A 27490-nucleotide genomic window follows, 5' to 3' on the forward strand; every position below is an offset into this window, starting at 1 on the left:
CGCCCACTCTAATGCATGACATGCTTTGTGAGTATCAAATTAAAGCAATGCGTTCTCAAATACCATGTAGTCACGTCAAATTAAACAATATCGGAATGACACCAAGACTGTGTAGCGCAGTTGCCTGGAAGACACTTCAGCTGCAAGATTCTACTGCTGATCTGGATGGAAGGGCACCAGTTAAATAAGGAAAAACAGGCCAGTAGATACAGCAGGATCCAAGTGGTCTCAAAAACAAACAAACAAACAAAAAACCCAACACCACCACAGATGTATGTTGATATGGATCATAATGATTTTCTTACGGAATAAATGTCATCACGCACACCGGAACCAGGACAACAGGTTTTCCGAATTTCCTTATAAACCCACTGCTTCCAAGGAACTAGGAAAGTTGCACATTTTCACAGGAATTCAACCAGAACAATCACAGGCCAAACAGATTTATTTTATCTTTCCAGTCTAACCAATTATCTCTCTTCAATGAAACTAAAGCAACCTGATTATTCCAGGAAGAACAAGCGTATCCTTGGCAAGCCCTGCATTTCTCCAAGTCTGCAGGTTATTCAAATAATCAAATAATCTTAAATGGAACCGCTTCTCATATATTCTTCACTATGACCGCTGTACTTCTAGACTTCTCTTCACATACCCCAGATTAGAGCACAAGGTGAGCCATTCCACAAAGATTTAGGTGCATCACTCAAGGACCCAAACAGTGGCATCGTAGAAGGCATGGTATTGAACCCACAACCATGTTAACAAGAACCCAGAGCTTTAACCCCACCTCAAACAGTGGCTGCATTTACCTTCTCCATCATTTTCCCAACCACAGACCTACAAATGATCATTGCTGTTTAAATCTGATGAGCGCGTTAGCTGGTGACATCACTTCAACTTATTCACTCCTCAAGCCCCTCAGCCATTTGATGAGCGGGTCTTTTTTCGTGATTCTTCATGCACACATCAGTAAAGGACACATGGCCATTTGAAAATGAAGTGAATAAAATGGACACCGATTTTGGAAAGTCATACACATCTTGTTTATTGAAGGTCATTCAAGTGGTTCACATCAAATGCGTTACACAGACCCATCAACAAGCACATCTCGAGACAGGAACGCCCCCCCCCCCCCCGTCAACCTCACTATTCGATCTGACTTCACGTGATATGAACGTGATATTGACCTACAGAAATGCAGTCTTTCCAGCAGCAAGAGTACCCATCCAACATCTCCTACAGCAGAGTGGGTGACCACGCTCCGAGTACAGCATTTAACTGAGGCTATTACAGTCAGTCTGAAAAAGGACATCTAATCTTCATGTCAGTTCAGCGTGTGTCCAATACAAGGTGTGGTTGCTAAAGTAGTTCTGCATGGGTAAAAAAAACTAAACAAAAAAAAAAACAACAACAAACGAGTGGAGGGGTGAGCCAAATTTAGTCCAACTATGAGCCCCCGACCCTCTTGGAAGAATGTGTAGACAGACATCAGTGACGATCAGAACAAATGAGATCAGACGAGGGCAGGCTGTCGGCTGGGTGAATAGTCCAGGGAATGCCTTCCTTCACCAACACAGCGGTACCGAATGTTTTCGGTAAACCCCAAAACATGATAGCGGCCGTTCGGTGGAACGTACTGGATGTGGATGTTCTATATACTTCCCCTCCCTCCCCCCGCCTCTTATTCTGTACCCCCCCCTCCCACACGCCCGGATACGCCGTCCACTGCAGTGACTGTAGCCCCATCCCACTGGCCAGTCCCGTCATGGGGTGGACTGCGACTGGAGGCTTCGAGAGAGAGAGAAGGAGTCCTCACTGCTGCTTGCGGGGCCAAAACCGGCCTGTGATGGAGCCGAAAGACAAGCCCTGTTTCTTGTGTTGAGAAAGCTCAGAAAGCCTCTGCTCCTCCTCCTGCACACAAACAAACGTGGAATATTTTAAAGAGAGCCTCAAACTACAAACTGCACAGATTTTGATTGGATAAATAAAGCACACTGTTTGCCCAATAAAACCTCAAGCCATTAACCTTGGTGTATAGTGTTTAATTTGTCTATTGGACACTACTGTGCTCCTCTGGTCCCATTTGTAGATTCCCTTTTGGCTGTATTGCACTAAAACTACAAAAATAATTGGACATCCCCATGATCTACTGATTAGGATATTTTAGTCATTATTATTTTTATTATTAGTAAATTATTATTGTGTATTTCCCCCATTAAATCTGTTTTTGGATTTATTTAGCGTTTTTTTTTTTTTTTTAAAGGCCTCTCACTCTCCGTAAGAGGTTCATGCTGGTTCATGCCTACTGTGGATGTGTAAGACCTGTATGACAACTGTGGACGAAACAGCTAGGAGGCCACACTCAAGGGTGCATACAACTCAAAAATCGAGCATGGCATTAAAAAACACTGCTCATGAACACGTTAAAGCACATTTCACACTACAAAACTCAGGAGAGGAGAGGTGAACTAAGTACCAGTGCAAGTTGTGCTTGTCTCCTTTTGAAGGCTTCGATGGGGTCTTCTTCATGGGCGTAGTTTTCCAGCACGGTACGAACGTCCTCCACACCGCTCATTGCGATTGCTGTACATCACACACACATTTAACAAGAATGGTTAGCAACTGATACTCCTACAAATACTGCAGAATTGCTGCATCACTCACACACAGCTACACACGCTTACTCTTAAGAAAGGCAGCCAAGTCGTAGAGTGTGCGGTCCTCTGAATTGCCATCCCACTTGCGCAATGCCATGCCATTGAAGGGCTGTAGGCTGAATGCCTCTCGCTTGCAGTCGACTAGAATCACTTTGGACGTGTCTCTGTTCAGACAGGACACATCCTGTGGAGAAGAGAGTGAGGGAAAAGCAGAAAAGGACAGATTATACATGCTATTCGCTCATTTTCATAACAGATCTAAACAAGGTTTGTATGCATAAAAAATTAATGTGGTTAAAAATAGGCCACCGCATATATGGACATTTTATATTCATGTAAACAAGAGAGCAAGGGGGGGGGGGGTAATATAACTAAGCTCATAAAACTAAGGAAATGCTTTACATTTTATAATAATTTCTGCAAACACGCCCTATGCCCCAACAGCTTGTACGTCCCCCTGAAAGAACCTTGATTAGATGTTTCCTATAACCATCTACCAGTGTCTGATATCCACTGGGAGAAAGATTTTCCCACTCCTCCATGCAGAACTCTTTCAGCTGTGTAATGCTGCAGCTTTCGTTTTTGCACAGATGCTCATTTTCCTTGAGCGTCCTCTGATAGAATCCACTAGGAATACTTTATTCTATGTTGGAGAACCTGCCAGGCTTTGCTGCAGCAAAGCAGCTGCAAACCAGGAATTTTTAAATGTACTCCTTATTTTGCGGACAATTAAACCACTGGTTCCTAATTGTTCAGAAAAGTTTTCATGTGGTGTTCTAACTTCCACGAGTGTATTAATGGCAGTCATTTCTTCAAAAAGCAGCACTAAACATTGCTCAAGTCCTCTCTCCTACTTGTATGTTGTCCCCGAATTGACACACACAAATGTCTCCCTAATGACACTGACATGAACCATATTCACACCTTTGCATCTGTAGAGAAGTGCTAACTGTTACGCCCACTCATTGACCCCTGCCGTGTCACTCACTCACACGCACACAAACTTTCTCTGTGGCAGCTGTCTCAGTGGTGGGCCCCAGAAGCAGATGGACAGGGACGCTGCACTCTCCATCACTGGGGTCATCTGTATCCCCCGGAGGGGCTCAACACAGGGACTGAGCAATGGGGGAAAACGATGGAACGAGAGCGAGCGAGAAATAAGAAATGGATCAGCCGAAAGGGAACCCCTGTGGACCGTCGGCACACGCTGCACGATGATTCCCATTAAATTACCCACATGTGCCTTCCCCTCGGAGACGCTGCAAGAGCCCAGAGGGAGCGAACACTCGAGTGCACACGCGTGCATGTGTTTGACAGGGTTCGTATTGACCGGTGTGCAGGAGTGGGTAAAGGAACTGGGAGGTCAATGCGCCCTGTTCGAGACAGTAACCTGCAGTTACTAAAGTGAACACAAAGTAGAACAGACTACGTAACAGACCTGCTGCCTTAATAAATAAATAAATAAATAAAACAAAAACAAACAAAAATACTACACTTGAGATTTAATTCAGTGCCCCAGCACAGGCACAGCACACAGTCTCCTAGTGATAAGGTGTTAAGAGAGGTCAATTCAAGCCCTTCTGAGTACTTCCTATGATTTTATTTTTTCATCACAGGTCATTTTTTATATCAATTGCTTAATTCATGTGTTAACACTAATCAAATAAAACCACTCCCCTCACTCCCACAGAAAGCCATTCAATGCTAAAATACACATTAAACACACTGCGCACACACACAGGTAATGTTACTTATAATGAGCCTGATTGCACTCTTTTGAGCATTAAAGGCATTCAAGAGCCCAATAAATAAATAACACACACACACTCACGTCTAGTTGCTTTAACACTTTTGACACTAAACTACATTCATACATTGGAGTCAGGGGTAGTCCTAATCAAGATTTTGCTGTTAACCTTAGATTAGACACAGCGAAACAAACTCGAAACACCAGCATTCAGAGGTGTTGCAAATTCTGAGAAGGTAATTTTTTCATGAAAATATTCAGTCATTCAGTTTTCTGAGGAGAGCTTCTCCATTTGTAACCAATTCACCCGTGAGCTGTGTTGTAAGAATTCAGCTGTTTAGATAAACACATCTGGTACAAAAGAACGTCAGAAAAATGGTGCCCCCCCCTTTTTTATTTCTTTTTTTTTAAATACCCTTGATTTTAAAAGAAACAAATGAGTGACCATGTGACCCAATACTTTTGCGCATACAGGATGTGTAAAATTACATAACAGGCTAAAGTACTGGGACACCTACAGAAGTTTTTATGACCTCCCATTCTAAAATCCATAAGCATTAACATGGAGTTTGTCCTCCCTTTAAAGCTACAACAGCAGGTCTGGAACTCTGAGGTTATAGGGTCAGCAGAGCTTCAGAGCCTCAGCATTCGGCGACCCCACTCTTCATGGCCGAGCTGCTGTGGGTCCCAAACGCTCCTTTTTTGCAATACCACCACAGACAGTGGAATATCTAGGAGAAATTGCACAAACTAAGAACGACCCACAAACGTTTGTATGCCTGGCTGGGTACTTGATTAGACAATGGGACTGAAATCAAGGAATAAGAGGTGTACACTCACACTGTGTGATGTTTAATTATTATTTCAACATCAAAATCAAAAAGTAGTATTGAGCCACCTCTAGACCTGGTGAAACACCTGTATTATGTAGGTCCCACATGAACATACACACTGCACCATTTCAGCATCCCGCGCTTTGCCTCTCAGTGTGCCAGATGGGTTATGAGGGAAAGGAGGAGGGGAGGGCGGGAGGAGAAAGCAGGCAGGGCAGAAGGTGGATGAGGGGTTCTGAACTCAGAATGGGGGGTGGGAGACCAGCCAGCCACTGCTGAAATGTGACCAGGCAGTTGGGCACGTGCTTACATGCAATCGATAATGCATGCATGTGCATGCACACACACACACTCTTTCAATTAAGTGCCTGCAAGTGAAGTAGACAGCTTGTTCAAGCATCTCCATATTACAACACACACTTTTACACATTCGTTTTTTCAACTGCAACTCTGAAGTATAGCTTGGGCCGTAAACACCATCACGGTGACAGGTTACATTCATAAATAGTTCATAGCCTTAGATGAAGCACTGTTTTAAGGGTGAGTAATTCTCATGGAAAGAGATGACATCTACAAATAATTTATGACCATTTAGACGGAGAGGGGCCTACTATTTAACCTGCCATCTAATCTACGGTCACAGGTAGCGCCCCTTCCCCCCCCCCCTTATTTTTCCCCTTGACTTACTAAAACACTGCATTTTCCACTCAGCTTACTGTGACTTTAATCAAATGAGACCCATCAATAGAGCCCTCAACCCCTAGACTAGGAGGTAACAGAATACGCCCTTCTACAAAGCTTCAGTAACGACAGTCTAACGAAGGAGGAGAGGGAGGCAGAAGGTTAATGAGGCACAAAAAGAGGGCGAGTAGAGGCGGAGGAGAGGAGGGCATGAAACTTCTATTGTCCTGGGCTGCTGAGAGAAAGAAAGAAGAATAGGGACGTCGCATGAAGGGGGGAGGAAAGAAAGAGAAAGAAAGAAGGAAGGGGAAGAAGGAGGGGAGAAAAGAAAAAAAAAAAAAAAAAAAAAAATCAATGGAGAAGCAGAAGGGCGGCATGCAGTAGAGACACAGGGGGCATCACACCATTATGCTGCCCGGGTCACCAAGTAGAAGGGAAGGGGTCCACCGGAGGGGGTTGAGCTCAGCTTACTGAAGATGGAGAGAAGCTTTTAAAAGTAAGCGAAATATACTAGTGAGAGTGTGAGAATGTGCGCGAGAGCGAGAATGAGACCGCAGGAGCAACAGCGCAGGAGTGAGAGAGTGAAGAGGGGGGGACAAAAAAAAATTAATAAATGAATAAATAAATAGATAGCAGAGTGAGAGGAAGAGTGAGCGAGAGTGAGAGATAGACAGCAAGCGACTGAACAAGAAGACACCAAGAGCGAGAGTGAGCGTGAGAGAGACAAAAGTGAGAGAAAAAGAGTGTAAAGTGTAAAGCGCAAGAGCAATCGCGCAAGAGCAAATTCTCAGCTAACCCTTGCATTGGGGTATTCATACTCAGACCATCATGATGAGCTCACAGTATAACACTCAGCTCCAGCTATGCAGAGCTAAACACACTGACATCTTAATGACAGACACCTGATGGAACAGTTGGAAGTTTGTGGGCTGTTTGCAAGCGGAGTCAATGTTGAGATAGAAGGAGTGTTTATAAACAGATGGCGAAATCAGAGCACTGTTCGCAAGTGATCACGCTGCATTTAGCTCTATCCAAGCAGCGTTTTACCAGGAAGAGAACAACCCACGCTTTACTCATGACAGAATCCAGAATTCCAGAAAGCAGACGAGCTTTACCTTCACATGATGCCCTTCCATGTAGCGTGTGGCGTCTCGGAAGAGGCGGTACATGACAAAGCCCTGGGGGTCTATGCTGTCAATCAGGGGGTACGCCGTCTGCACAAACAAACAACTCATGTTTAGTCACCAAGTCAGTGGGTCAGGACGTCAAGTCAAAAGGGGTCAAATAATCCCGTAACGAGTCCTCGGATTCAAAAGCTTTCAGTTAAATCCCACTTAAAGGAGGAGATGTGAACACTTTGACTGACAGCTGGTGAAGCTTACAACCACTCATGTGCAGCTATTGGTCATTTCATCTCTTTTTTTTTTTTTGGAGCATCTTCTGTGCTGGAGCACATGTGAGGTATACAAGCCTAGACTGAACTTCTGCTTTAGTGGAAACAGAGACTTCTTTAGAATAACAGCACCAAAGCCTAGCAGACAGTGAATGGCCTCCATCCAGAGATTCCACTGTAATGTCAGGAAGTCTTAAGAGAGAAATCTTCTGTTCCATTTTACTGCACAGACCACCAGGCTGACTTGACACACTTACAAAACACAGTTAATGGTCACGGCTGGTAAAAGAAGAACCACCTCCCAAAAACAAGGGGAAAAAAAAATCTGAAAGAATTACAAGCAGCAGCCCAATTAGACCAAATGTATGGCTTATTTGCATATCAATGTTGACATAATAAAAGGCTTGCGCCGCATGTAAAAGCACACACACACACACACACACACACACACACACACACACACACACACACACACACACACACACACACACACACACACACACACACACACACACACACACACACACACACACACACACGCCCCAGCAAGTCCAGTCGCAATTCAGATATTCAGAAACGACCACACCTGATAAGACTGCTGGTGCAACAAAAACAAAAGACAAGAGAAAAAATAAACCAACACCAACAACAAACACAAAGGACAAAGCCACAAGGATTAGCCATCAAAATCCACATTATTTACTACAGAGTTAACAAAGACAAAAAAAAAAATAATAATAATAATAAGATTTGAACAATCACCAAATATTTTAATTTATTAATTAAAGGATATTGTGTGTGTGTGTGGGTATCCAAAGTAACAAGCAACCACCCTGTTACGCAAAATATGAATAGCAAAATTGTATTTTTCACACTACAATATTAATGCAAAGAACCCCCCCCGTCCATTTTAGAAGGACATTAACCACCCAATTTTAATGAAATAAAGGAAAATATTACAAAAAATTTTACAACATAGTTGGAGGGGTTGACAACACACCAACTGTTTCATGGAATGACTCAAGCACACTTTCAGAGCTACCTTCCAAGCCCATACTGGTTTACAGTCGGTCCATCAACCTATCAATTTGGCAGGTGAACAATTTTTCTCCTCCTTGTTACGCAACTAACTCACCATGCCCGTTTCTGACGTAAAGATGACAATCTCATAGAGTGGCGCCAGCTGCTGAAACAGGTAGTCTATACCCGGCCTCTTCTTAAAACGCCAGCCTGTAGCCAACTGGAAACCAGAGAAGAAAAACATTAACACATTTATTCATTTTTTGAAATAAATACTAAAATACACTGGTTTCATGTTTCAGTTAAGCTACCAGGTTAAACAGGCCTCTTTTTACAGCTCACTGAGCTCTGTAGAAGATGTGACCTTGAGTGTAGGTCAAACATCTAACAGCGGAAAGCTCGTCTCCATTTTTGGTGTCCGTTTGAATAAACAGAGCCTTTACGCATTCGTCAAAGACACAGTCAAAGTCAAGTAACATGGCAGAGTCTTTTAACAAAAGCGCACCAGAAATCAAAGCCATTGTGTTAAGTGCGCGGTGGCGGGCTGCTCGGAGGGTGTCTGGTTGCAGGAGGGCCGTAGCACACCTGTTGCCCACGCGTGGCCTCTCCATCCCAGCAAGCCAGGTGGAGACAGCCAAAAGTAGTAGTAGGAGGAGGAGGGTGGTGCAGTTACAGGTACAGGAGCAAAACAGGTGGCAGGCATAAAGCAGCACCAGACAATACAGACAGCCTTCAGATCCATGGTAGAACCAGGATTGATATATTGAAGGCTTTGCTCTTCTGAATCTAGAACTTGAAGATGTCCCTTCACAAACCTAATGCACAGCTTCTGCACAGATTATAGTAGTAATATGCGAGTAGTATGCAATTGCTTCACATGCTTTCGATACCAGCAGAATACACGCCGGGGTACTTGACCAGTTTCCTGGCAGAACATGGCAGACCTCCAAGAAGCTGGTTCCACTACCAACAATTTTCTTGTCTAGGCTCCTGTGGGGTTGTTTATTAGAGAGGTAGAGGACATACCGACCATTCTGGGTGGAGAAGAACATCAGTCAGCTCTAGGACCAGAGTGTACGGAGGCTGGTAATACGGCTCCTTCAGCGGGTCAGGAAGAAGCTTTGGGCTTGTGGGCTCAATGATCATCTGCAGAGAGAATGACCATTGATTAAATTGTTGATGGTTGAGAAGAATCATTGAGAGTGAGTGTGCGATGTCTGACGAGAATGAGCTCACTTGTCTGTAATCTTTGAAATATTTGAAGGTCCTCTTGAGCTGCTGTATAACTGGAACATCTAAGAAACAAAAATTAGATGTCAGCAAAAAGCATGGAAAGGGAGGGGGTGGGGTGAAGGAGAAGGGGGGGGCGAACACCGAATGCTTCCAGATTACTTGTATTTACTCCTGAATAAAACCTTTCCATATGCTTGTTAACATACCACACTAGTAATGAGACGAAAACACATCGTTAACGTAAAACAGTGCTTTTCTGAGACTAACATGAGGAAGACAGAGGACACCTACTTGTGGATCGTGGTGAATGGAATTGGAACCTGTAGTAGTTTGAGTGTACAGAATGGTACAATTATTTTAAAAATCTATTCAGAGGCTCAGGCACCATGTCTTTCAATGTAGCCTAGAGTACCAAAAGACCCTGTGTCACAGTTTGTAGCAACAGGAAACAAACAGATAATCTTTAACCTCTGATCAAGGGCCAACAAAAACCGGTTGACCAGAACAAATTGCTGTCCGTTTTTATTTACTCCGAGGTCTTTTTGTCTGGCACAAAAGGTCAAGGACAATTCAGGAGAGGTGGACAGTTGCAAGAACCGTTACGAGGGCTGATCTGAGGGGACACGAGGGAAGAAAGAAAAGTTCAGCAAGACGACTGGGCCTTGCTTTGAAGAGCTCCTTGTCCTAACCTTGTTTGTCAGGGTAATGGAGAGGAGGCCTATTGTTGCTCCAGAGAGGGTCTGTGGCTCTCTGGAGGGACGGCCATTGAAACGCTGGCTGGAGGGAGTGAGAGAAAGATCGATGGCTGGGCCCCTGGACTCAACAAAGGCCTCCTTTAATCCGCCACTGGGATAGCATATGCTCCGCTAGTTTGCCAAAGGCCATTATTACTCAATTGCCTTTCTTCTGCTCTCCCTTTCTCTTGGAAGCTCTCAGTTTTTCCCCCCCCTTATCTTCCTCCCTCCCCCCATGGCTGTCAATCTCTACTGTCTTCGGTTGAGAAAAAGTTCACCTGAATTTTAGTCAATGAAAGACCAAGGTAGCAAAAATAAGCACAGAATTAGTAGGAAACACTTTAGGTCAGCCAGGAACAACCCCCTTGCAGTACCTGTGAACCTGTGACTTGTTAGAACTTGTTGCTCAAACCAGTAATGCAGCAGTTCATGAAGCAGAGGGGCTTACACATGTAGGCCATAAATATGCATGTTTAAAAGGGAATGCCGTCACTTGGCAAGGCTACAAGGCTCTCAGACGGACGCTTGTTTGCCAAGCGGCTCCCCTCGCTTCAGTCTCCCCAAGGACTGCTCTGGTGAGGCGCTCGTCACGCATCCCTCCGCTGCCCTTCTGTTGTGGGGAGGGAAGGTGAACGGGAGGCCAGGAGGCAGCTAGTTCGCTTTTCCCCTCCCCTGAGGGTACGGGCGTTTCACCATGGTCCCTAAAGTAATCATCGCCCTTCGTTGTGGCATTAAACGCATCAGTGTTAGACACAAGGGCTCTAAGCTCAAAGGTTATAAATCGAGATGCCGCGTGTACATGGGGGGCCTTGAGTGGGGGGGTACTTTATGGCGCGTGTGCAGTTAATTACACAATCATCACTGCACTGGAGAAGCACGGCATTCAGAAATGTGAAACTAGCTATCTCGTTTAAAATCAGGACGCTCAAAAAGACACAGCTGGTTTGCTACTACCATAGCTATGTATTGGAGCAACATGGCCTCTCCCTCATTGCTTTTCCTGACCGTATTTTTCTCTACCATCTTAATCAAAACCATCCACGACAGCACAGCTCATCTGTAGCTCATACACCAAAGGAAAGAACAAACCCCATTGAAACACAGAGCAAAATAATCGAAAAGACCATGAAAGGTGATTCCTCTGGCTGGCTTCTAAGATGGCAGACTCAATGATGAAATTCTACTACAAAGAGTGTACGTACAGGACTTCCTGCTAGTTTTCTCTAAAGCTCTGATCCCGTGGGGCCAAACAGCAAGTCATTCTTCCCTATTAAACCTTGTTAAATGAATTCCTGTAGTTTTAAGAGCTAAGTGTGTACAGATGTGAAGTCGTCACCAGGCATGATGAAAACATAGGTGAAAAACAAATGAAAAAACACTAACGATACAAAAAAAACCTGATTGTCATTATTATATACACAGTGTTCTCTGAATTAAAATTAGAAGAAGAAGAATGAATTACAGAAGAACCTCAGGAGAAGAGCTCTGACTTACCATTATCAAACTCATCCGGAATCTGGAAAACAAAAAGATAGCACAAAGGTCAGACAAAGGGAAACATGTTACAGATGTGGCCAGATAAAGTGTAAAAGCCTTATAAAAGGGAGCCCCTTATAAACAGCCTCTGTGTACATCAAAACACCCAACACAAAACACCACAGCAATCTTAACAAAACTGCATGGGCATGCAAATTAGCTTTGGGCCTCAATTTACATGTTTTTTTGCTCCCCCCATTTAACCACCCTTTCATACAATTATTCTCACAAATTTAAATTTATATATAAAAAAAGAAGATACAACAGAAAAGATTACGCTTACATGCTAACATGGTACTCATATGTGTATATATATTTATTTTAAAAAAAGGTGCTACACAAGCTTTTTTTACACAAGCCATAAAAGCTTTATTTTTTAAAAATACACCACTTTTTTTTTTTTTTTGAGCTAAGCCAACAAACCCCATCACCCACTACGACTCCCGCCTTCATTTGCCATGCATGCAACACTAGGAGGGTGAGGACAAGCACACGCCTCCTCCAATACATGTGCAGTCAACCTCCATACGTAGTGATGCTGCACTATGTATGTATCACTATGTGGCCAACGCTGATAAATCAGCCAATAGACGCCTCTGCCAGCCAGCCTCACATTGGGAATGATAAGGAGAGGCAGCACCATCTACCCACCCAGGAAGAGAATAGTCAGTTGTGCTCTCTCTGGCTCCGGCTGGTGATGGCGAAGCAGCATAGCCTGCAATTTGAACTCACAAACCTCGGGCCGTAGAGTCAAAGTCAGTCTCCATTACCATTTTTGTGAGGATGGAGATGAAAGTATGGAGATTAATTTAGTTTTCCACAAATTGACTGATCAACAGCCCTTTTTTATTAACCAAGCAGTCTCATGCAGGAAATGACTCACACTGCTGCCAATACTGCACAAGTGTCTCTGAAGCAACCAATGAAGTATCCAACCCTGTGGCTGTTGTTTACCCAAAACCTCACTGAAACCCATTCACACTAATCTAACACATATTCCACAGTACTGCTGGCTAACAAACATACAGCTGCTCATGCATTAACACAGTTAGTCTCCTGTTTTGCCTGAAATATAGGACAATTTGGTCAAACCCACCTCAACTTTCACAAAAAAATAAAAATAGCACCATGGCTAAATAGAAGGACAATGGCAGCAATGGTCTTATGGGTTCTGTAAAACCTTTACTCCAACACTTAATCTAATCTGAGAAAATTATTATTATTTTTTTTTTTTTTTGAAGGAACAAGAGCAGCAGTTTGAAAGTAATGCAAATTACTCAGCACTGAACCATTCACATACTCAGATTAGGCACAGTTCAGATTAGGCATGTCCCGATCCAGTTATTTTGCCCCCTGATCAAATCAGTCTCCTAATGCTGAGCATCAGCCAATCAGACCTTTGCGTTTGTATAAATACAGCCACACAAATTACATGGTGCTAATTAGTATGATGAGTTTCTATAATGAGACATTATGAACTGATTGATTTAGTTTAGTAGAGACTTTCTTTAATGGTGTATAGTATTATAAATGCAGTCTGACTCTCCTCTCTGACCAATCAGCTCCCAGCTTCTTTAAAAACACTGCAGTCAAATTTGCTTAGAGCGTGTGTAGCGATACACATCCTGTTGTGGGCGAGTGTGCCATGATTGGATTAGCATTAGCGTGAATGAGTTCTGAAGAAACGTGAGCAGTTCTCCTGTCGGTCAAACACAACATTTCAGTGATAGTTTTATAAAGTTTCATATTATGGCCTGTTTTTATTCAGTTCCACACTCTAAACTAAAGTTTTGGGGGTTTTTTTAAACTTTGAGAACATTCTTATTGCCCAGCTGGCAGCAGTAATGTATGTTAATGGCACCTTGAGGACACCAGATAGCGTGTCCTAAATACGTTGGTTTAAAAAAACCAAACAAACAAAAAAACAAACCAAAAAAATTAATAAAATAAAACACTTATTTGCTAGGCAAAGAATTAACATGGTACTTTGTTTTTGTTTTAATACAAATAATTGAATTGAAAACGGATTGGGATTAAAATAACCTATTTCCCATCCATTAAATTATACCTGGACACCTTATTCAGCTTTAACCCAGCCTAAAAATAATGAAGAGGAGATAAGGCAGTGAATGTCAAATATGCAGTAACGGCATGGACGGTACTGGACGTGAGCCAACCTGATCTGAAACTGAAAGATGGTACGTCAACAAGCTACCTGGAAATCAGTGTGTGACGGTGGGGTTTTTTGTTCCGTTCCTATGCAAAAAGACCTGCTGAATCATGCACACGTTCACTTTAATTGATACATGTCACTCAGTGCTAGATACCCCCCCCCCCCCCCCCCCAACAACACATCCACAAAACCACACCAACATAAGAAGACGACAAAAACGCAAAGTAGCGATGATGCAAATGAAGAGTAAAGGTTATACTCAAACACAGGCAGCCTGCCATTTACTAGCGGCCTCACAGAAACAAAAGGATAAAGGAAATAAAGCCTTAAGATGTTTGTAGTGGGGAGTGAGGCACGACTCAATAATTGGGGCAAAATCAAAACTGCACCTGATGCCGGTCACAGCGTCCGGCCTCAAATTATCCATACAGAAGTCCTGATAAAAACCCAAAACACTAATGAAGGTCTAAAGCTCCTCCTCTGCTTGTATTCCTCAACCATTAGCTGTGCGTCGCACCAACCCATCAATCAGCGGCGAGATACGCAACCAAGCTGATGAATATTCAGCTGCATCTGCCAGGAGGGCCCTCGTGGGGGTCAACCCTTCCCCAACAGGGGGAGATACGCCACATGCTGGCTTGTGGGACCTCTCTGGAGACAGTGTACTTAAGAGGAAAGATTTTATGAAATATATATATATATATATATATATATATATATATATATATATATATATATATATATATATATATATATATATATATATATATATATATTTTTTTTTTTTTTTTTTTTTAATATCTCCTTACAATGACCTATGAACATTGGTGTGATTATAAGAAGGTAAAGAACACACCTTCAACCTCTCAGCTTTCTCTACTGAGGAGTTTGCAAACACGTTGACATTCAAAAGCAAGGAATTCCAGGCAGACAATAAAAAAGGTACCACCCATATGTTGCTTATTTAATACAGGATATCACGCTTCATCACATGCAGTTTCATTTCGTATACTGGTCAGCCTGGAAAAGCAAACATGATGAGGGTCATGGGTACAGTAGTGTAATCAGTCACACAATGAGCCGGACTTCTGTAGAATGTACATTAGGCCAGTCATTATTGATTTCATTAGTAAATGAGTCTTCAACACATTGATTCCTCGATTAATCATTAAAACTTCACTGAATCGCAAACCTGAATGCAAAATATTTGAAGAAACATGCCTTTAGAAAACAGAAACAAAAGAAGCCTATCTAAAAAAAAAATCTAATTAATGAAAAATGACACTTCAATTAAAGAAAAACTAAAGGAAGTTGGAGTCCCCACTCCAGGTAATAACACTACACCACACCAAGAAATGTCCCTGGGAACGAATCCTACTCTACATCCACTCACTGTTACATGGCTGAACTGGATAAAAGCATCTGTAAAATGCTGCAAACATTGATTTTAAAGTCTGCTAAACAAAGCCTTTATCAGGAACACCATACTAATACTGGGTAGGACCTCTTGTTGCTCTCAAAACAGCTTCAATTCTTTTTGACATGAATTCCACAAGATGTTGGAAACATTCCTTTGAGATTGTGGTCCATTTTGACACATTAAAAGCATGTTAATGCTGTGAATCACTTCCACATCCCAAAGATGCTCTATTGGATTCAGATCTAGTGACTGGGAAGGCCACTGAAGAGCACAGACATTAATGTATTTTAGAATCATATTTATAATATTGCAGATTTATCACTTTTGTTCACATTAAGCCTCTAAACTTGCCTTGGCCTCCTCATTTATACAGTCCTAAAATCCCCACTGCTGACAGGAAGAGTAAGCAAAATAAATAAATAAATAAAAAAGTTCCTATTAAATTGGTGCTCATAGATTCTCGCTGTGTGCTCCTGTAAGCACCCGTGCTGCCTGGAAAAAAAGCTTACTGTGGGATTTAAGACCATCATAGTAAACAGTTCCCGAAGGGCCGCCAGCAAATGACACATGCTCAGAGCTTTACACAAGAAACAGCAGCTCTTAGCCACTCTCTGCTCTACATAGCTGACCTAGTGCCCTGGGCTCTCAGTCAGTGTTTGCATTATAAGGAGTCATGTAGACAGAAATGAACAATTACAGCTGGCAAAAGGTAATTTGAATTTCTTGCCTCGACTGCGCCACCTGGTGGAGAGAGAGAAAAATACCCATCATCTGTCTCCTTCAGACAGTTTGCAGATCATTAATGCCACCTAGTGGTGCCTTCAGGTATTTACTACTGAATCTTTGTTGAGCACTCAGAGCATGTATTTAAGTCCACACCTCATCACTCTCAAAACCACATTACTGTCGTAATTAACATCAAGGCCCCAAAATAGAACCCTGTGGAACTCCGCAAGATATGCTAAACCAACGAACCAATAACCAATAAACGGTTCATTCTTCCCATGTTGTGTCAAATTTCTAAAAAGTTTTAACTCCATGTGAACGTAATGCTTGACGAATTGCTGATCACATTTCTACTCGATTGGCCGATCGCCACTGTCAATCAAGGGCGGGTCTGAATGCCATATTAACCTTTCCCAGCATTACTGGGTCAACCACATTTAAAATGCTGAGAGTGTTCATGAATTTCCATGCAGAACTGCACTGTGGAGCTCCCAGTGGAAACAACTGCAAATGACCACTAACCTAGTCCTAAAAGCGGTTTCTGCAACCCTGTGCGGACTCAGTAGGTCCATCTAGAGGTTTGAAAAACGTAACTGCAACGCCCTGTGACCAAGGAGCCTCACACAGAGCTGCTGCAATCCTGAACTTGTGAAATGAAATGCTGTAATTACATGATCGTACCTGAATGGCAAAACCCCAAAAACTACATCTTCCAAGGATTACCTTCTGAAGACTGAGCTGGCCGATTTAGTCTCACCCTCTTAAAGGATCTGAATTAAATGCACTGTGCTTTAAACCCAGGCACCAGCTTTCAATCCACGGTGATCCAGAATCAAAACAGAGAGAGCAACAACAGGATTGTTCATGGACTTCAAGCTTTCAGACGTCCTTTGTCTTTACTTTCAGTGTGTAGTATGAAACTACTTGCTCATGACAGTATGAACGTAATAACTTCAGCTTAGGTTTAAAGGGCTTCTCAGTCGGCTGCAGTGAACAAAATCAGAACCACAACGGCTAAAGATAAAGGTTGATTCAAGGTTTGCGTTTACTGATCGCAAACTTGGCAGCACACATGAACCTGTAAGAAAACAGATGATAAAGACTAAACACAGGTGGGTCTGAAAAAGGTCTAGCCCATGTCAAAGCAGGCAGATGCGGGTAGGCTTTAGGTTTTGCGGCCGGGATCTGGCATGACGTGAGGTTTAAGCGGGCCTGTGCAGACCTCTAGAGTGAGGTTTCTCCTTAAAGTAAATGTCAGAAACATTGCTGCAAGCTACAGAGGCAAATCCCCACGAACAATACCTGGAAGTATCGGAGGGATTGACCAAGATAGCCTACAGCAGCAGTTACACAAGCCAGAAGCTTCTGGATTAAAGTCCCTGAGACAAAAAACCCCAGGAGCTAACCAGCTGGTTTTTGCGAGAAGACTTGCTTAAGTTACTGAACCTCGTCGTGACAGAATGACAGAAAACAGCTCAAGACACAAGAGAGGAACGAAGGCTTCACTGCTTACTGCAACCTGAATTAAGAACAGTGTTGGCTCTGAAGCGTTCACACTTGAGCAACTAGTATAAAACTGAAGAACCCCATTCCACACACAGACATTGTACAACAGGAGCTTTAGTGCTCCTTGAAGGAAAGGGGCAGAAAGAGCGTCAGTGTGGTTTTCAACAGAAATAATCAAGGGCCCACTTAAAGGATACTCACAAAGACCCACTTAATCAAAACGTGTTGGAACAGAAGAAGGTTCCAGGTTCCAGATCATTGTTGCAGGTTTAAATATGAGGACAGTCCACAGCACGTACTGTGCAAACACAGTAGTTTTGCAGAAGCAGAAGATAGTCTGCAAGGCAAACCTACAAATGTATACAGCCGACTAGAGCACAATCATAAAACAAGTCAAAAGTAAAAGGTGCTACAAAGGGTTCTTTGAACAATGCCATAGGAGAACTACTTTTACCACCTTCACTTAGAGCTGAAAATATTTTATTGTATAGTGATCAATTTTGTTATGATGCTTTTCTAAACATTTTGAGGATACGGTTTGTGCTTAATAAACATCTGAGTTTATTAAGCAGGTTTCATTACTAACAGTGTAATTAGACTGATTTAATTAGATGAAGTGCAGCAGATGCTAAATAAAAACCACTATATTCAGTAAGGGAGAGAATCCGAACAGTAGTTTATAAGAATCTGCACCTACTGATGTTTTTAGTCTGTGACTACATGTGAAATATTGCGTCTTGTAGAAGTCTTAAAGATCATGATATTGTATTTTTTGCCATATCGGCCAGCCCTACCTTTACTTGATGTTAAGGTTCTTTACCAATTCAACGTTCAACACTCTCACATCTCTATTACAAAAATAGTTCATTATGGAAACTAAAGGGATTCTTCAAATGGCCTCATTTTAAGAACCCTTGTAGCACCTTTCTTTCTCAAGAGCCAAGAGAGTCTCAATCAAAATGCCTCTGCTACAACACCTGGCGTTCCTACAGGTAGAAAGATTACAGAAACGTTTCACATTAGAACAGTTTGTGTTCTAAATACAGCTCTATTCAGACAGTATTTGTACTACACAGGGAGATGTGGGTAGTGTCATTTTACCTTAGGGCATCTCTGTAACATTACATGACAGATTCACACAGGATAAGAAGAACTCTCGCCATAAACAAACCTGCAGAACCTGCTCGATTTGTGGTTTCACTTACTTTCAATAGGTTTCACTTACTTAAGATAACACAATGTTGTTTTTACAGTTTTACAGAAGCACCTGTTATGGGCGTGAGGCGTCTATAAAAATGACTGACATGGTGGGTGATATGAGGTTCGGTGCTGATCATCTAACATGCACATAACGCACCTGTTGCTGAATGCAATCAAATCCTTACAGCAATGCTCCAAAATCTGGCAGAAAGGCTTCTCTTGATAGTAGGGACAGCTACTCCAACAAAAGCAGGCTAAAACGAATCCATAAATACCCTTGATTTCAGAAGCAGCAATGAATGGACAAATGTATTGGGACACCTGCTCATGCACCATTTCTTTTGAAATCCATTCATTCATTAGAAGGGGTGTTCACAAATATTTAGAAGGCACAAAGACGAAATGTTGAAATTGACACTAAATTTAGCTGGATTAGCATTAAGAGCGAAATAACCATTTTTGGATGGATATAAAATCAGTAAATTAATAAAATTCACATTTTTAATTGCAGTAGTTCAGAATCACTGAAACATTTGCGAGTTCAATACATGGATTATTAAATATCAGTTTAAATCAACACCAAAGATCAGTTTAAATCGAATCAATCTGTCCAACTTCAAGTTAAACATCTGTCGATACCAATACAACTACCATTTCACCATGCCTCAAACATTCAACTCTCATATTATGCATATCGCCTGCATAAGAAAGTTTCCAAAGTCTTATATAATCCCATTTACAATCATACAGCCCTAAAGCCCTAAACCCCCACCTAGAACAGAGGGTTTATTTCCTGACCACAAAAGACCAAAGCCTGAGAACAAGACCCAGTTCCTGCTCCCATGCCTTCACTTCCACCACCGCCCTCAAATTAAAAGGACGGAGGTGTGCAACGCAGCACCCTGCATGCCGGCACACTCCGCATACGTCTCCCGCCGGGTCTCCACTGCCTAGGAGGTTTGCTCCTTCAGCCAAGGGCGGCTCCAAAAGGTGGCCGACAGGGTCATTACAGACGAGAAGGGCGGGTTTTACCTAGACTTCACACCCGACCACAGTCAAGTAGGTCATATAAAGACAGCAGCTGTCTGAAAAGTGTGCCCTTCACACCTCTGCAGTGCTGGACAGACGCGTCTTGCCCAGAGTGACGAGAAACATGCGGGAAAAAGACGAAGGAAAAATTTTAAATGAAGACCCCAAATAACAAAAACAACCAGCATTTCCATTTAATGTCAGTGTGAAGAGCCGTGTGACATGACAAATCTGCTACAGAAAGCAGGTTACCACAAAGTCTTTCAAAGAACCACTCATTTATAGTTTGGTAAACTACTGCAAACTTTCTAATAACTAAGATATGACCCAGGAAATAGAAAACAGTCTATTAAAACACATACTAAAACATATTCAAATACACAAATGCTGTAGTAGCCTTGATAGATTTGATAATCTCTGAGAAAATAGGAAGCCCTTAATCACTGGTCAGAAATTCTGCAATAATATGCTGCTCAATAAATAAAAAATGTCTAAAACAAACTTTATTGTTTTATTTATTCTCACTAATTCTAGATAACCAATTACCAATTATTAACAACACACTTGACCCGAGCAAAGTAAAGTTGCATACAAGCAGTAGCTCCTACAAATCCTTTATACAAATTCACATCTGCGAGCAAACAAGTGAAAAGCAGAAAACACGAACCCATCAGCACCGTTCCAAATTTTCCGGAATGATTGTGCACCATGACGAGTTGGGGGAGTTGGGGATGTAGTGAGGTGGTAATGAACTGCAATTTCCAATAAACTATTCCTTCATTCTGATCATCACCACACTCCGGTCACTGAATGTTAGCAAATCTTCACAGCAATGCTCCATAATCTAGTAGAAATCCTTCCCTGGACAGTGGACAGTTACTCCAACAAAATAATAATAATAATAATAATAATAATAATAATAGCATTTGATTTCAGAAGAAACAATGAAAGTGCATCAGTACTTTAGGCACATATCTGCCAAACTCCATGGCAAAAAAAATGCAGAAACTGGGCAAATCCTGACAATCATAATTCCAAACATCTGCGAGCAAACAGGTTTTAAATGAGTGAAAACTGGAATCTCGAACTTAAGAACAGTCCTAAACATGCAAGACAGGCTTGATGTGGACATTGGAGACTTTCAGAATGACGCCTGCAATTAGTGCAGCATTCCTTGTCTGGAGAAAGAGGGATAGCTGTTGGCACCTACAGGCCTGGCACACTCCTCACACGTCTGCTACGATCTCTCAACTACCTGAGAAGTGTGTCCGAGAACATAAACCTCAGCACAAATGATGGACAAAAGGGGAAAAAAGACCCAACCACACACTGCATGAAAAAAAGTAGATGAAGAAAGCTTTAGTTGATCTGCAGTGCGACCTTAAATGGTGCTTCACCTCAATCCCACTGTCAGCACACTTTAAATATTCTTCCCATTTTATTAAGTGTCAATGTTTTGTACGCATTTACTACCATCATTTATTCATTTTCCTCTCGTATACATCTGTTTGTCAGTAGAGGTGAGTGGGGTGGATATGTTGGGTGAAACTATTCCAATAAATGCATAAATAAAGAAAGGAACACAATGTAAAGATACAGATAAAGATTCCTGCTTGTAGTATCATCTTCATACTGATAAGAAAGAACTTGCCTATTCTGTTCTGTATGTGATGCTTCAGTCAGTCCTTTAAGCATCGCCTAAAAGGCATCATGCTAAAATAGCTTTAGGAAATCTATTCTATTGCTGGTCTTGCTGAGGAATCAACTGCCTCCACACACACACACAAAAAAACACGCCCTCTTGTGGACACAAAGAGCAACATGCCAAATATAGCAGCTCCAAATAGCAGTAAAGCAAGGCAGCAAATGTTGGTTTCAAAGAAAAAGAATGGAAGAGGTATAATTAAGGAATCGTCATGTTTTTGAAGACTAGCATATGGTGGGGAATTACATTTTAAACATACTATATTTGTACTTTCTTAAAAATAGACAACATATTTCCCAGTATTGCTGATCCAGGTGGATTTAGATCCAGTTTCCATATTAGCATTGGCAAATATGTACAAAAAGAGAGGCACATTTCAGATACCTGCCTTAAATCCCATACCAGTGCATCCTTATTTAAGGAGTAATCAGGAATAAATAGAACAAAGCTGTGGCCTTTTCCTGGAAAAGGGCTGCGGTTCCCACTTTTACACCTGGACCCCAATTAGCACAGGAGGACAGTCTACAGCTACACCAAAAGGTCTGGCACACTTCACATATGCCCCCTAAAAAAAAAAGTCCAGGAAGAACGAGAAGGGCCCTCTTGAGCACGGAGAGTTTAAACTAGGTGGTCTTCCCGAGCCCACACCTAATCCCTGGCACATGCCACGTGTCAAAGAAACAGGGTGATGTGTGCACTTTGAAGATGACAACATCATTAGCCGAGCAAGGCTCTCACCTCCAGAGCTGTGAAAGTGTGCCCTTTGAAATGCTCATCAAATAACCAGAGAGTTGGGTTTTTGTCAGTGGAATAAACCTTTTTGGATTTTTGACTGGACCTAAAAACCTGCAAAACTGCTTCAGCCAAGTGACATTTGTAGACCCTCAAGCATTAACTGCAAAGAGTAGACCATTGTTAGCACAATGTTCTGTTTCTGGGTTCCTCAGGTGTCCTTTTATGCATTTTTAGGTTTTGGTTTAAGATACAATGTCGCTCAGTGTCATTTAATGCAATTCATGAGTGACCTAATCAATTAAACAACGTTAAACAGAAGATGGCAACTTTAGTGTCCTTGGCTGTACTTGTAGGAAACAACTGCCCATGCAGCTATAAATGTTTACAATACAAGGACAGGATGAAGGTTCTGCCTGTTCACAAGGTCTCCAATTCTCAGTCCTTCAGATCTTGTGAACGAGGTGTGCGACCAGCCACCACAAAGGACCATTAAACCCCTTACAAGTCTCAAGTGACGTCACACTGACCTGTGAAGTGTGCCCTTTCTAGGTGAGCCCTGTCCTATACAGTTAAACAGGATCTCCCACAGAGGGATCTGAGGTAGGCCGACTTTGAAGTCCCTACTTTCCCAAGCCCACACCTTCATACACTACACAGCTTACACAGACGTGAGGGAAGCTCTTTGAAAGAGATGCAAAACCAGTAGCATTTGTCACCTCATTACTTCGGGCCACACAAGTAAAAGCATTGTTCGATGACAACTAAGGCTTCTTTAAGGCCCAGGCTGCACTCGTATGGACAACAAATAAACAGTATTTCTATAATTATATGCCGACTCTCCAAATTAAACAATGATTTCAATGATATAAAAACAATATTTTGTTGAATTATTTTAAAAAGGACTTTATATAACATTGTCGCTGTCATGCGAAAACCTCTTAAACTTTGACACTTTACAGTGTGTCCAAATTACATGAGGAATGGACAAATATAAATGCTCCAAAATGATGTGAAAAATAATTCTTTTACATTGACTTCCAATAAAAGTTCAGAAAGTACATTTTGGAAATAGAAGGTTTTTGCATATTAAAACCCAGAGAAATGTCCAAAGTCAGCCTTATCCACTATAAAAACATGACCAAGAACACTATACAGTGACATTGACCAAAAACATAAATCATAAATTATAAGGCCACCTTAAAAAATTATTCCTTTTTAAAAAAAAACAGGTTATCAATTTAAATATTCCAATTCTCTAACCATCTCTTGCACAGATTAAATATGTATACACCAGATATCGGCATATGTCCACAATTCCCACAAATGAATCCAATGTACATTCAGCCCAACTTCCTACACTTTCAACTGGAGAAATACAAGTTGAGCAACACCACAAACTTAAAGCCAAATGTCTATAAACAATTTGCAGAAATGCAAGTACCACATTCTCCCAATATTAGACCACTATTCTCATCACAAGCCACTGGTATTTTCTTCCGTCACACATCTCAAAGGCACAGGAAGTCTGGGGAGTTTATTAGGGCTATTCTTGCGGGAAAGCAATTCAGTTTAGAACAGGATGCATACCCCTTTACAACCATCCCTGCATCCTCCAATTAGAGTAACAGAGGGCTACCGTAGAGCAGGGGAGACAGGTATGAGATCCAACACCTACAGCCCTGGCACACTCCGCTCGTCTACTCCAAAACTGCCCTTCCCTGTGAAGTGTGTCCTTTGAAGTGTGAGAAGTGTGCTCTTTGAGATCACAAGACATTCACAAATAGCTGAGAAGTGTGCCCTCCGAGACGATGGCCCCAATCTCACACCAACTGTAATTTCTAACACGGCCTGCAGTTACAAACGAGGAGGGGGTATCGGAGAGGTACCTGGGAAGGCGAGAATAGGTGAGGAAGTGTGCCACTGAAGCCTGACAGCACACTACCTGCCACACGACACGAGGCCTAATAACTGCATTCACACCTCAATGCCTGTCAAAAATCTGCTTTGTAAAGACAATGACATACACCTGTACTGTTTTCTGTAGCGTCTGCCTACCTTATTTCCTTGTTCATCCACTGAATTGCTACCTGTAGAGGCAAAAAACACAGGTTAGACTTTTTGTAGTGTCCAAGTCACCTAGTTAATGATCTTTGTATTTTTAACATGTTACTCTGCAATGTCAAACCTGTCAAAAACTTTTACAACCTAAGATGGACATCCAGCACCTTCAGGTGAATAGAAAATTCTGTGCAACACTTCATAAACTATAAGCCTGAATGTTTGTGGTGGATACTCCTCATAATAACTGCATTCAGCTACTTTAAGTTGCACCCATTGCTGATACAGATGTGCAAATGCACATACACATAAAATAAATGCATCTAGTCCCTGTAAAAAAGTACTGTCAACAGAGTAGGACTGCATATTGGCAGCATGCCTAATGCCAGCACTGAGCTGTGGAGCAGTGGGATGATGGTACTTCATCCAATACTTTTGGGATGAGCTGGGGAGTTAGGGATGAGGTGGTGTGGTGATCATCCAACATCCTGACCTCACTAAGGCTCTTATCCCTGCCTGGACAGTAGAGATAGTTACGCAAACAAAAGCAAGACAACCTATTTTTTAAAATACTCTTGATTTGAAGGAAACAATGAATGAACTGGTGTCCCAATACTTTGGTCCAAATGTATAGAATATGCCCCGACCTAATTACCTTAATGATATCTTAATCTGACATTTGTGCTTCAATAAATAATACTGCCACACAGTCTAGGAAAGACGTGCTGCTGGTTAATTCTGCAGTAAAATCACTGTTTTCAGTACACAGTTTATATAACGTGACATTCTGGACATATTTACTTTGTGTGGTTACCTAGATTCTTTAAAATGACTTCACCACACAATACTCCCTGCTAAAAGACTACTGCTGCCAAATTTAACAAGCTTTTAAGCTGCTAAAACAGCACTAACAGGATAAAGATCAGTCAAAACCAAAGAAATCTCAGCTCATCAGGATTCCAAAAGAGCAGCGCTGCAAATGCATATGTACAATTATCCATATTTTAAGAGTGATATTTACTGTGTGTAACACAGTGGGTCTTGCTCTATGCTTAATGTGTTGGCAAACCCATTTAACAAACACCAATTATCGATTAATGACAGCATCACCCTGCAACACATCATTGTGTGCCGTTTAGCTATACTAACGAATTTGCCATTTCATGAGTAAAGCTAGCTAAAATAAAACACAGCAACAACATTTCCCTGAATTTGTATTCGAGCATCTATCTATATACCTATCTGACTTAGAAACTACATAACTATGATACTACCATAGGTTCTAAATACCATAACACTAAAATAATGAGAAGTTTAAGCAGCCCACACCCCCCAAAAAAGAATTTAGATTTTGAAGGTCTTGGATCACTTCCCAAAACCCTCTGTATTACGCACCTTGTCCACACGTCCAAAGACAACAGTTCAAATAATCCAAAAGCTCGTCTTTAAATCCAGTCAAGCCTATTAGAGTAAAATGCTGGAGTCCTCATCCCAGTACAGTCCCAGAGGATTAACTCACCGAATATGTACACAACACCAACTGCGCCGCCAAGTCCCATAAGTCCTGCTAAGCGAAGGACCACCTTCTTAGCGTATGCTGTGTTCTCTCTCTGTTTCCTGTCCTCGCTCTGCTCATCTCGCTTCTGGTCAGAGCTCTCCTCCCCCTCAGGAGGGGGCTGGCCCTGGGAAGGAATAACCAAAGCAGGTTCAGGATGCAACTCCACTCTGACTTGCAATATTAGATGTTGTTCAGGTATTTGCTGTATGACAAGTGTGATGCTCATATGCAGATTGATAAGGGTTAATATTTAGTTATTACACATAAAAAATAAAAAAAAAACATAAAACAAGACACGATTCATCTGATGTCATTCATCTCTTACGGTCAAGCGTAGTCCTCACACTAATCACAATTTAACTAGGACTAAACTAAGAGCCCTTAGGCAAGGGTTCAACAAGGCAACTTGCATACTGCCAACACTGTGTTTCACTCCAGAGACAGCACATTCAAAGTAAAGGAGGCCAAGACACTTCGTCCTGCGGGTATCTAGCTAACATGCATCAGTTGGCTTAACCAATGGCACATGTCCAATCTAAATGGCATTATCTTTAAGGAACAGGTTATTATTATTCGGAGATATTAACTATAGGACTATGCAGCTAACCTTGAGGGTGTCCATATGACTACACAGTGATGAGAGGTTTTACTGACAACATGGTAAAGCAGCACACTGAAAAAGTACAAGCCACACATTAAACAGACAGAAGTATATTTTTAAATAGAAATGTCTGAATGTTTCACAACATGGGTCAAATTAATGGCACCACATAGCTATGTGCCAGAGAAGCCAACGCTACATCCCTGTCAATACACAAGAGCAGGACTTCATTCAAACTGAAGGCTGCTCTCTGAACCCTCCCAGCAGAGAAACTGAGGGATTTAGATGTAAGATGCTTTTTAAGAATTCTGCAGCTCCCTGACCCCCTTTTTAATGACACAGTGGACTGCTGTCATCCAGCTGCACCTTAACGAATGTCATACCTGCCTAATTAGTGAGCCTACAGAAACGTCAAACCTCATTAGCAAGCTCCTGCTAACCTCTACCTACCTGACTCCTCTGCTGCTGCTGAAGTCTCTCCTGTAAAATAGCTTGAGCCAACCCTCCTGTGGCACCAATGTCCCCTCCTGTCGCCTTCTGGGTGGACAACGTCCTGACCACCTCCAACACTGCGGGGGCTGAGTTAGCCCCGGCTCCGCTCCTGAGCCTAAGGAGGCCCCGGCTCGCCCGGACACACATGGGGAACATAGACACCGCCGACATCTTGAATGCTAGCGGCTTGTCGCTCAGACGCAAGTGGAAAGGACAAACGCATATGATTGGCTAAATGTAGTTTGATTGACACGCGCGGCTACCAACCGCTGTCGCCAGGGCGCCTGGAAGGCGGTGCTTCGTGTTTTTCGACGTATCCGCAGACAGACAGTGTTGACCTTCGAGAGCAGATAAAAGTGGCCTTGATATGTGACAGCAAATTCTTCCAGTAACATTAACATTTGAGAAGCGAGGCATCTCATACAAAACATGACTAACACCATCCGGTAGAAA

The 27490-nt window shown here is 42.2% G+C and overlaps 1 protein-coding gene across 1 annotated transcript; it reads right to left on the bottom strand.

Moving 5' to 3' along the window:
- Positions 1–1713: 1713 nt before the first annotated feature.
- Positions 1714–27213, bottom strand: timm50 (translocase of inner mitochondrial membrane 50 homolog (S. cerevisiae)). The gene is made up of 11 exons (XM_072691164.1): positions 26996–27213; positions 25906–26068; positions 24384–24415; positions 11793–11814; positions 9568–9626; positions 9358–9477; positions 8447–8551; positions 7034–7132; positions 2685–2841; positions 2477–2583; positions 1714–1911 (listed from the first exon to the last, which is right to left on the bottom strand). The coding sequence occupies exons 1-11, from the start codon at positions 27206–27208 to the stop codon at positions 1813–1815; spliced, it is 1176 nt and encodes a 391-aa protein (XP_072547265.1). The 5' UTR covers positions 27209–27213; the 3' UTR covers positions 1714–1812.
- Positions 27214–27490: the final 277 nt, after the last annotated feature.

The sequence above is a fragment of the Salminus brasiliensis genome, chromosome 11 (genome assembly GCF_030463535.1).
Source record: "Salminus brasiliensis chromosome 11, fSalBra1.hap2, whole genome shotgun sequence".
NCBI classification, from domain to species: Eukaryota; Metazoa; Chordata; class Actinopteri; order Characiformes; family Bryconidae; genus Salminus; species Salminus brasiliensis.